The sequence below is a fragment of the Cryptomeria japonica genome, chromosome 3 (assembly GCF_030272615.1).
Source record: "Cryptomeria japonica chromosome 3, Sugi_1.0, whole genome shotgun sequence".
NCBI lineage: Eukaryota > Viridiplantae > Streptophyta > Pinopsida > Cupressales > Cupressaceae > Cryptomeria > Cryptomeria japonica.
The window spans coordinates 348,769,200-348,781,985 of NC_081407.1; the positions used below are offsets into that span (position 1 = coordinate 348,769,200).

General features: G+C 34.3%; 1 protein-coding gene across 1 annotated transcript in view; it reads left to right on the forward strand.

Annotated features, from left to right (window-relative positions):
• Positions 1 to 12,786, forward strand: part of LOC131076508 (probable serine protease EDA2) — a 161,449-nt gene that overhangs the window by 66,600 nt on the left and 82,063 nt on the right. Inside the window, exons 6-7 of the mRNA XM_058013735.2 lie at positions 6,489 to 6,542; positions 6,670 to 6,741. Of these exons, the coding sequence (XP_057869718.2) occupies positions 6,489 to 6,542; positions 6,670 to 6,741 (126 nt within the window). The remainder of the gene's footprint in view (positions 1 to 6,488; positions 6,543 to 6,669; positions 6,742 to 12,786) is intronic.

A 12,786-nucleotide genomic window follows, 5' to 3' on the forward strand; every position in this document is an offset into this window, starting at 1 on the left:
CTCAAACATGAGATATAAAAGGGAGAAGAGAACCTCATTTGACAGAAAAAACATGGGGGGATGGAAATGCAGATCTGTTTGTGAAAGTTTGTATCCCTTCAAAGGGCAGAATTAATGAAGAGTTGCACTCCTTCAAGGGTGCTAATGATGAAAGAGTGTATCTCTTGCCAAAGGGCATACATGATGAAGAGGTGTGACCTCTCCCTCATATTGGGGGATATAAAAGGGAAGAGGGATCAAATGGAATGGGGAATTGAATGAACTGAATATGATATAAGACGAAGAGAATAAGACGGGAGGACTGCAAACGCCCCCCCCGCGGACTACGAACTGCAACTACGGACTGCGGATTACGAACAGGTAAGAGGTGTTTACTGGTTACAGGGTATATATGTGTGTGGACGTGTGTGCCACACACACACATATATATTACTGAATATTCTGTCATACATAATAAGATATCAATTCCTTTAATAGAGCTATAGTAGGATAGCGATATTATCTTATGTGTATGTAGCAATGAATATAGGTATGTATGCAAAATAATAATATATGTGTAGGATCAATAATGGAAATTAAGGAATATGTAAATGTAGGCATAAATTATGGAATGAAAAATGATAATGAATTGTAGAATGTAATATGAATAATGTGGCTATATGATGGAGGCTATTGGGAAGAAATTCCCTTAGCCTAATTCAGGGATTATGATAATCCTTGGTAGGCAGTATATACTGAGTATTTATATGCATATATATGTTATGGCTTGGGTGTCAAAGGCTCACCCAAGAAGAGACGGATCTGGCCGGTCCTCTCTGGTAGACTTGGATGATGAGATGCATCATCCAAGGCAAGGAATTGATCATATATGTTGGTCTTCCTTGGTAGGCTTGGATGTAAGATGACAGGAATCAAATCATCCATCGACTTCCTGGTATGGCTTGGAACCATGATGGGTTCCAAGAAGGTGGGCATTCCAATTGCCTAAGGACAAGTACCAGTACTGCATTCGTATCCTTTTTATTAAATAAGAATTGTGATTAGTTTTAATTAAGTAATTGAAGTTTAATTGCAAATTAGATTAGTTATATATATGTATTTGTTGCATTCTAACAGTTTGTTTTGCAGGACAGTGATCTCTAATTAGTAGGGACATTACAAGTAGTTACTGACGGTTGGTAGCCTTAACCAACATTAGTCTACTATATATGTGCATTTGTTGTTCATAGTTGGGGACTACTTTAATGATCTATGCTTATTGCATATCTGAGAATTGATAATAAAAATATATCTTTTTGAAATGTTTCAAGTTTTTTATATTCCTATGTTCTATAACTTTATAATTCTGTTTACTCTATAATCCTATAAAGTAGAATAGGCAAGTAAACACCAACCATATTCTATGATGCTTATGAGTGACTGTAGAAGTGTCAAGTTTGTCAACAATTTGTTGGAAAGCTCAAGCTTGTAGCTAATTCACTGTAACTAGTTATTATTAAAGCCCCATTTTAGTAATGGATGTTAGATTCCATTGGACCTTTCAACCCAAATTCTAGCAAAGGGCATGCATATGTTCTTACTACCATATATTATTTTACAAAGTGAGTTGAAGCTATTCCAACAAATCAGGCTACTCCTAAAGTAGCATGCAATTTCCTAAAGGGAATATTCTTTCACACTTTGGAATTCCATGCAAATTGTGACAAATAATGCATTGAGCTTTTCTTTAGAAGAGATACTAGAATTATGCTATGAATACAAAATCACATTGTTTCACTCATCAGATTATTACCCTTAGGGTAATGGAGAAGCTTAGTCCTCAAACAAGAACATTTGTGACAATCATTTGGGTAATGGACAAGCTTAGTCCTCAAACAAGAACATTTGTGACAATCATTTAAAGTTGATTGACACTATTTAGTGCACTTGGCATAAAAAATTGTATGGTGCTTCTTTATGGATAAACATCATTACTCCCAAGTAGCCATTGGCACTTCACCATATATTATCATGCATGGAACAAAGGTAGTTTGCCAATTACTTTGGAGATATCATCATTATAGTCAGTCACAATTATTAAAGATAGTGAATTCAAAGTTAGAATCTGAAAAGATGAATAGCCCAGAATAACTAGTGCAAACAAATAGAAATAAAACTGCGAATGTAAATGATACAAGATCAAAAAAGCAACATAGAGTTATTCTCCAAGAGAGATGCAAATATTGCAAAAGCAAAATAGCATTAGGAGAATGCAATTTAATTTAATTTATTAAAGTCTTATCAAACATTGATTTTAATATTAATTATATTAAATGACTTTATGAGAAGGGGCTATAAGGGGTTTAAGGAGTTAAGTATCTTAATCTCATAAAGTGATTAATTAAAAGCCAATATAGGGAGATATAAGGTGAATATAAAAAGTAATTCATAAAGTGGCTTTATACTAATTAAAATTATATAAGGGGTCACTTTATTATTATTCCCAATTGCAAGTTAATATGAAAATTGAAAGAAGGGGAAAATTAATTGGGTTTTCTGGAAGCTTCCTTGGAGAATTATAAAGGGGTTCATTTGGAGCTCATTTCCAATATAGAAAATCTGAGGACGGAAACCCTTGGAGTTTCTTGATGGTTTGGATGAAAACACAAGCCATTTTTGGTGTGCACTTATCTAGGATTCACCATTGCACTTCTTTTTTAGATTTGGAGGTTTATGAAGGAAAATCATATCAGCTAGGGTTTGAAGTTTATTTGCAGGTGGAAGATATATTGCTTCAGATTTGGAGTGTGGTTTGAAAATTATTGTTTATTTTAAGTGCTTCAGTCCTATTGTTGAAGACATCCAGGAATAAATATCTTTGGGAAAGCTTTAATTTCAGATTTGGTGAGTTAAAGGTGATATTTCTCTATTTTACTAGCAGCCCCTGCATTTTGTTCACTCAGAAAAGCTACAACGAAGTCCTTAGCTGCTGCCATGCCCATTTTAATGACAGTCCCATTGATGTTGAAGCTGTATAACATATTCTGAGAACTTGTATGGTGATCATCTTCAGTTGAAGGTTGCATTAATGCTCTATTGTTGCCATTGAGAGGTGGATTCCAAGTTCTGAAGGTGCATTCTTATTGTTGTTCATATTCCACCCTTGGAACTAATCTGTAGTGTATTGAAGGGTGTTGAAATAATAGAAGATTGCTGTTGCTGCAAATCAATATCTGATTTACTGTATCTTATGACTCTAATTGACAAATACAAGGTCAGAGATAATTTGGTTAAGTTCTTTTCTAAATCTGCTTTTTGTTGAGATGTGTTTGCTTATAATATCGTTGAATCTTTAAATATATTAAGCACAGTTTGAAATTCCAAAACATATTGCAAATCTGAACGCTATTACACGTTTGAAAACAAACATTTAAACCATCAGCAACTGAGTCTTCAAGGAGCAGCAAGTTTAATGTCTTCATCAGTGAATGCATGACAACTGTTTGACAAAATACCAATATAGCTGAGTGGGTTAAATAAGGCAAAAATTTTAAGTGGCAAAATGGTTGGGACACTTCACTGGGTGCTTCCTTTTATACCTTTTCAAAATTGGGACCTTGATTAATAATTCCCCTCGAAAGTTTTTGAATTTTTTTTCATAATTAAATGTTTAGAAACACTTTTAATTAAATAAAATAATATAATAATAAGTTACCCCTTAAATTAAAAATTACTGACCCCAACTCAAAATAATATTAAAAATCATTTCCCTTACTTTACCTTTTAGCCTTCAGGAAATGGGGATAGGCTAGAGGTCTTCTCCATGACTCTAGTTTGAAAATGGGGTCATGAAATTTGCCATTCTCGTTCAATTGGTTGAAGATTTAGTTGAGAAGAAATCAAGGTAGCAATCTAGGATAACAAAAATAAAAAATTTAAAATACAAAGTTTGATCATTGAGACAACTATTTGTCTGGAGGATAAGTCTATAAATGAAACAGTGAGCTTGCTGATTTTTTATTGTTAGGACATTTTTGGGGGTGAGCACTTGTCATGGAGACATAAACATGTTGGAGGTCATAACAGAAAATATCAAGGAAAGAGTTATAAAGGATGGAGAAGACAAGGCGACCTTACAATTGGAGATCAAATAGCTTCAAGAATATATAACTCATCTTTTAGAATCCTCTTCCGAAGCCATAGTATTCATGTCTTAGATATTGGATTCCACTAATGATTAGAAGTGACTAGATTGGCTAGTTGTATGGAAAGAATTTGCAAAGATGGTTGGAAGATATTTGTTAGAAAGGTACAAAAATATTGAAAAAATTATATGATTTGATAGCAAAGGGAAAAAAGGTTAGCCAAAGAATTGATGATATAAAGAAGTGTATGGTGGAAATACTTCAAACCCTAGCTTTCGTTTAACTGAAGGATAAATTATGGCAAGTAGAGAAGTTTGTTTATGAGTTTCTTGTTATCATTCTGTTTAAACTTTAAATATGTTGAGGAATGAGTTCTTTTTGATTTAGATGAAGTGCAAGGACGATTTCAATAGATAATTAGAGAGAGACTGGGAAAGATCAGCATGTAAATAACATTTATAATTTAACAAAAAGCATGGTCCATCTTTAGATTGGAAAAGAATTATAAAATTTTGGGACATTGATTCTAGAGGTTGAGTTTATTCTTCAAACTTGATTGTGCAATTAGATTTAGTGGTAGTGGTAGGAGAAACCGAGGTGGATTAATTTCTTTAGAGCTTTAAGAGAATATCAACAAGAAGGAATTCCATTGGGGTTACTGAGTAACTATTTTTAGATTTCTCTATTTTAGACTAGTGTATTATTTTGAGAAAGTCTATTTTTGGAACTCTTTACATGCAAGCGATGTGAACTTGGGGTGCTCTCTTTAAAATAATCTTAACCATCAGTCTAATTGACAGTTACATGGTATTAGATTTTGAATCAGTAGATAGGATATTTTGTAATAATGCGTACATTGCATGCAATCAAGCTATTCCTAGAGTAGTAGCACTTATGTTTTTCAATTTATTTTCATATTAATGTTTTGTAACCTTATAAATAAGTGCCATTTTGAAGTTAGTTTCTTAACAGTATTTTTCATGTCTTTTGTTGCAAATATTGTTGTTTACTAACACATTATCTTTGAAATTTATCATTTTGTGGACTAAGTAAATCTAATAATTAAACAAGATTTATATTATGCATATTTTTAGAAGAATTATTGTGGCTTTACCCACAATCCTTCATACTTCTAAGTGTTTTATATTTATGGTCGATTCAGTTTTGTTTCACTCATAATTTTTGATCTCCGTGTTTAATTGAAAATATAGGCATCCTTTAGTTGTATTAAATTCCTTTCTGCATTAGATAGCTTTTATATGCAAAATCTCTTGTCTAGTGCACAAGTGTTGAATCGCCTTGTGCTTTAGATTGAAAAACAAAAGGATGGGTTTTATTAAGTCAGTTTGTTTTTATACATACTCAAAATCCTTAGATTCTGGGTCAGAAGGGAGCTTGCCTATGTAACTTGAAGAACAATTTATTGTGCATGCTGTTATGTTTTGTGTCACATCGAAAGGTGCCAATTAAAATGCTAACAATAACATACATGAATAATCACAACAATTGATGATTGCATGAAGATGTCATGATTTATAACATCCCTTTTCTTGAAATCTTCCTTGAATCGCAACATGTTTCTGAATTCTACAAGTTTCACATTTGTCAATGCCTTTTTGAATATATTAGCAAACTCTTCCACGGTCCTATAGTAATCAAATCTAATCACACAGTCTTGGATCAGCTGTCTGATCTAATCGTTATGCACTTTCATGTGTTTGATCTTTTCATGGAAGATAGGATTCTTGGCTAACTACTTGAGCATTCTGTTCATAACATCTCAACAGTGTAGATCCCCACCATCAAAATTTCAACTCACTGCCCTTCTCATACAAGCTTCTTCCTGTCCAGGAACTAGTTGCAACTATATTCTCTTGTTTAGTGCAATAGTGTTCTACTTCTTACTTGTCCAAGCAATAGTGTACCATCCAAAATGATAGAACAATCCAGATAGTGCAACTACATATTTCAGTGTAAAAAGTAGAGTTCGACAAATTAGGAGTTCTTATTTCTGTTAAATTGAGTTCAGTTTTATCATTATTTTTCTGTTTTGAACCAAACATTCCTTACACTCTTTCTATTCTAATTTATTTGCAAGGAGTATACTAGGTACAACTGCATACATTTTTTGGTGATCTTTGTAATTGTTTGAACATAAATCATGATGAGTTTTAAAATGGTACCTTTATTTGTTCTGGGACATTTTCCTTTTTTATTATTGGAAATATATTTGAGATATTAAAATGTGATAGACTTTGGTGAACATTTGTATTTTTATGTGCGCTTAGTTCTCTTTCTAAGGTTTTAGTATATATAGTATTTTGGAGAATATCTAATTGCCAGAAATTTAATCTTCTGTGTCAGATGAAACATGATGGAGATTTTCTTTACATGCTGGCAGATGCTGCTGTAGTAGCGGTATGTAAATCTGCCTATTTGCCTGATAAATGTTCAGTATCCTGTTCATGCTAGTGGAGCTGTCATGTGGAAAAATATTCTTGCTGTTCAGATCGAAATTCACTCTATTTATGTTGTAATTCTGCAGTTCCAATATGGAAATCCAGACACACTTTGCTCTCCTCTTGTCAAAGCAAATGCATCAGGAAACAATGTGCTGGTATGTTTAATTCATGAATTTCCCTTGACTGGTACGTTTAACCCATGAATTTCCCTTGACTGGTATGTTTAAATCCTATATTCTTGAGCATAAAAGTCTATTTTTCTAAAAAAATAAAGTCTCAAAAAGGTGGACCAACATATAAGGTGATTTGTGCCTTCATGGCAGATTCCATGCAGTAAATCCATGTTACAACATGCAACTTGGTGAAGGTAAATCCTGAATAGCAAGGCCAAATAGGATCATCAGTTTCTTTACCATACCACTTGAAAAAAAAAAAAAAAGAGTATTTTTTTTCCCTGGTGCTTGCAAAGACCAGTGCTGAATTTTGGGTTCATAGTTAGCCACTGATCTGTTCTTTATAAGAAAAGTACATATTCTGAGTAGCTGTGGTTGTAACCATTGCCCAGGAATGGATAAACCAATAAATTATTCCAGCCAACTTGAGGTCTTCCTTGGCAGCCTTTGGGGGCATGACAGTGTTCCTTCTCACAAATATTTTGTGCTTACCATTAAGGTTGATCAGGTCTCTTTAAAAGCTCTAAATGATCAGGGAATGTAGTCTTCTTTGAATTCTTTAAGCAGATATGCATCATGAAATTTTGTTCTCGAAGAAAATTATTCCAATTTATCTATGTTACCAGGTACAGGGGTCAGAGGTTGGGTGCAGGTGCAGGTGTGGGTCTAGCCCGGGTGTGGCCTTGGGTTTGCCAAGGCTCCCATAGCGTAAATTATCTGTATGTAAATTGTCTTTGCATTCCAAACTCACTGGCCAGGTCTGCATTTGAAATTGTCTCTGCATTTGTGCCTCCCAAACTCAACGTCTATGCAGCATCATCTCGACTCCTCTGACGGCTATCATAATTTTATCCTTGTAGCATTAATTATGTTAGCTATCAGAGGAGTCAACTAGAGTGGGTGAGAGATATATACCAAGAGGGTGAGTAGATCCAAATGTTTGTGACAAACCACCATGTGTTACAAGGCATTTTTAAGACTTTCTTAAGGTTGGAATTGTTGAAGGTAAATTTAATTAATTTATTTTGTAATTTTATTTATGCCATATGTATATAGTATTTTTAATGTGTTATTAACATATTTTTTGCATGATCCTAGGTTGTTGAGATCTAGTTTGCATCACACTTAATCATTTTGAGACAACTTTTGAAGGTGCAAGAGGCATTGGTTGCCATTGTTATTATTAACCAATGGAGTGTTTGGAAGCAATCAATTTAGAGGTCGCAAAAGGTCAGGTTATTGATCTTGAATGATGATTGGTGGGCTCATGTGGAATATGTTTGAATTTCACCGAGCCTATCATGAGTATGATCAGGTTTGCTGATATAGATCAGCCATGTTTGGGAGAAATCTATGATGGCATGGAATCCATGATAGAAAAAATAAAGGGCATAATAAAAGAGAATGACCTCGAAGAAACATTTTTCAAAAGTGTGGAAAAAATCATTCATCATCACTAGAACAAGTTAAACACGCCATTGCACCTCCTTGCATATGCATTATCTCCCAAATACTATAGCACTCAAATACTTGCTTCGCTAGGGAGAACTCCACCATATAGAGATAGTGAAGTTGCTAATGGGTACAAGCAGACATTCAAAAGACTCTTCTCAGATTCGAAATTGGTGGAACATGTTAGGAACGAGTTTGGCTTGTTCATCTCAAGACGAGATCATAGTACTTGTGCTCTTTAACAACCAATACATTGTAGATGCTTGTAATGGTGGTACCTCCATGGGCAAGATTGTTTGTTCCTCCAACCTCTTGCAATCAAGATTTTATCACAAGTAACTATTTTTTTTTTTGACATTTGTATTGTAGACTTTAGTACTTAACATTCTTTAATTTATTTTGCATTTTTTATTTTAAGTTGTGTTGGTTTTCTCTCCAATTTTCGTAGGTTGCAAGTTCTTTTGCTGAATTGAATTGGAGTACATACTCCTTTATCCACTCAGTGAAGCTTAACCATTGGCTGCAAAAAAATAGAAGACTTGGTTTATTTTATTCCAATTTGCGTCTTCTATCACATAAGCAAGAACACTACGAGGATGGTTCAATGAAGCATTAGGATATAGCCCTTGACTGTATCAACTTGGAAGCATCTATTCAAGAGCTTGCTAGAGTCACTATAGATGATGATGATGATGATGATGATGAGACACTTATAGATGATGCACCTAGTGGGAGTGGCATTGCATTTACTTGTGGTTCAAATGATGTTGAACTTGAAGCAAACAATGATCTTGATCTAGATCCTTTTGATGATTGATGAAGATTGAAGACAATTATTATTTTTGATTGTCAATTTTGTAGTTTTAATGATTTTCATTTGAATCGTGACCCTAGACATATATGATATATATCCTATGGCATATGGCATAATATTGAAATTTTGAACTATCAATTGGCATTTGACATTGATCAATGATGAAGTATCATACTATTATCCTATTGATTCTCGGTACCCGGTATGAAATGACCCGAAATTAGAATCTGGCATAGTACATTTGTGGAGTTGCTTAAGAATCGTTTCTTAGCCCTCGAAACGAACCCGCAAATTTTCCAACGTTTCCAACCATTTTTTGGCTCCGACGTGGAGATTTCAAGCGTTTCTAGGCAGACTCAAGTTAAAAAATAGTAAGAAAACTTTGATTTTTTTCGGGTTGCCTTCTGTAAATGCCAAAAATAGCAACAAATACCTTAAACGTTGCATTATTTCCTTTAAAAATCCTGCATGACCTTGCATTTCACACACCACACAAAAACAATGCGAGCCACAAGAGATGGCGTGAGCCAGTGCGCACCAAACACAAATGCCGCACCAAACAGAACGTCGCACCAGACAAAAACGTCACACTAGACAGAGAACAAGCAACATTTTACCGCACATAGTAGGCACGCACTGGTTAGGTATTTTGCTCGATATATAGATTTAAGCTTTATAATTTGTTATGCGCTTATAATTTTTTAGGCTTCTAATTTTATTGTTATTTTTATAATTATAATTTGTTATAGGTTTATAATTTTGTTTTTATTTATATAACTACTAGCAATAGTTTTAATTTAATAATTTGCGTGATAAAATAGTGTATTATAATTATATTAATATATTTTAAATTTTACTATTTTATTAAATTTATTAAATAATATATTAATATATTTAAATATCAAGATTAAATATATGTAGTTTTTGTTTAGATTTTAAATATTTATGTAGAGTATTTGAATTTAATTAATTGATTAATTTGTTTTACTGATTTTCAAGCTTCTTTGTACATTGTAGGGTGTTATAAAATTTTACCATGGCAACTAGTTCTAATCCTGTTGTCAATCTTCCATTCACCATTGACCCAACTTCACTGTTATGGAGGCATGTACAAATACTAGAACACGTTCTAGGTGGGGGATATGTATTTGGATATGTCAGGGGTGTGGTATTAAGTATAGAAGTTCCTACACTAGGGTGAAGGGACATTTGTGTGGAATTCGTGGAAAGGGAATTAAAGCATGTCCAAGAAAAAAAATGCATCTATACTAGATTCCAAAGTAGCAGAATATATTAAGGAGCAAGAGGAAGTAGATGCAAAGGTTGAAAGTAGATTGGGGCATCCATTGAACAAAGGAAAGGGCTCGCTGAGGCCACATACTTCATCATCTCAAATACATAGTGTTGCTCTTGATATCTGTAATGTCCCCTTTTCCGCTCTAGTTTGTTTTGGCAACCGTTAGCCTATTCCGGAGACCCGTAGGCTAGTCGGAAGCAGAAATTAGGGTTTCCTACCTCTGGGAGGATGTTTTTGCATTTTCGAAGGCTTGCATGTTGGAATTTGTTAGTTTGGGTTTTGGATTCATTCTGGGTTTTCATAAAGCTTCGCAGTGAGGGTACATGCATAGCAAGTTATGGATTTTGTTTGACTTACTATTTTTAGTAAGTGGAGGCAGAAGTAGTTGAGTTCTCTAGGTTTTTCTAGGTTTTTTGTGAGCTCTGCGATGGTATAACATGCAAACCAATATGAAGACCTTTTCAGGACTTACTATTTTTAGTAAGTTTGGTAGCTGCTCAGAATGTGGCTCAAAATAACTTGGAAACACTTACTATTTTTAGCAGTATGCTATTTATAGTAAGTATTATTTTTGGCAGTGCTATTTTTGGCAGGGGTTCTACGGCTTAGCTAAGTGGCTATGCTTGACAGTATTATTTTGGCAGGATCCTGTGTTTACTCAAATGACTATTTTTAGTAGTTTAGTTCAAAATTCCAATTCAATTCAGTTTTGGTGATTTCCAGCATTTCAGTCCCCGACTCAATTTGGCAATAATCAGTATTGGAGAAGGTATTTTTAATATACTAATACCTTAGGCATAAGGTTTTAATATTTGATTATTTTATGGATGGACGACTTAGGAAAAAGGAGAAAATAATATTTTAATCTTAAGTCTATTTGGTGAAATGTTTTACCTTCATAATGGGGTGCCAAATTGCCCATAATGGGGTGCCAAATTGCCGTTTAATTTTATAACTTGTGGTTGGACGCCTTTGGAGGAAATTCTCATTAAAAAAGGTTTATATTTAGTGTTATTTTAGCATTGGCTAAAATTGGCCTCCACTTGAGGGAATAATGTATTTGTTTCCAAATAAAATATTACTATTCCTTGGGCGATTTATTGTTGAGGAAAAATACTTTATAAAGTGAAATATTAATAAGGCAAGATGGACGCCTTATGGAGAAATAAGTTGATTTTATAATATATTTCACTTATCTACCTTGGATGCCACATTATGATTTTATTGTCATTTTTATAAAGTATATTTGCTTCTATGAGAAGGTTGACTTGGAGAAAGGAGAAATAAAATGTAATTTCAAAATAATGTGAAGTGAATGTGCATTTGGGTATGGCATTCATTTAGAGGGAATGTGAATTTGAATTTGGAGGCACAAAGTCTATAAATAAGAGTGTTGGGCTCTTGTTTTTGGTATCCATGAATATTTGTAACAAAGTGTTGCCGAATTGGTGCCAGAGTTGAGCTTCCTAGCAACCATCAGTTTTGTACTTGAAAGATAGTGCCTAGCTGATTATTTGTGACTATCTTTCATCCAGAGAGATAGATTGTGCTGATCGAAGTGATTGGGAGATTTTCAGTTTTTGGCGTGTTTCCAGTTTGCTGGTTTTTGGAGTGGCTGTAGGTGATTTTCAGTCATATCTTCCTGCTCGAGTGTCTGCTTGTTCTGGGTATTTTCTCATTCATTTCCTATGTCATGAGCGATTCATCTTGTAAGTTTTCGTTGGTTTTCTTGGAGTATTGAATTTTATTATGCAAGTCAAAGTTTTCTGCTGTAAACACTTTATGCTGGGAGTGCTTTGGGCTGCGTGCCATGGGTTTAGGCATTGTAAGTTGATGTCTTTCATTTCCATCCTTATCACCATCATTGTATCTCTCATTTGCATATGTTTGGAGGTGATTTTGATGAGTGTGGAAAGAGTTATGAGTAAATTAGTGAGTTCTTGGCTTGCTGGTCTGTGTTTTCAGCGTGTTGGGAGTATATCAGATTTAGAGATTTTCCGTTTTGGAGTGTCTTCTTGTGTGGAGTTGGTTATTGGGTGTGTGGGTTCTTTTGTGTGGAGAGAAAGTGATCTCAGTAATTGTTTGCAGCTGTTGGTTCTTCATTCTTATCTTCTATGATTCATATTATAATGCTGGTAGTAGTACTAAAAGCAATTTCTGTGATCTCTCCTAGTCCCACTGCATAAGTGGAAGAGGTTGGCCTTGCCGCCTAGTTTGGATAGTGATTCTAGTAATTTTGTAATCCATGTTTGCTTTGTAAAGCTAATTAGTAGTACTAACAACTATATACTTGGATTGTTGTTCTTTGGCCCACTGCATAAGTGGAAGGGGCTGACTTGCTCCCTTCTTATCTATTGTAACTCTGTCCTCCCATTGAATAAGCGGTGGAGTTGATTGCTATTTCATTTCTAGTCCTCCCGCTGCATAAGCGGTAGAGTGATTGTTCTTCAGTTTCATGCATCAT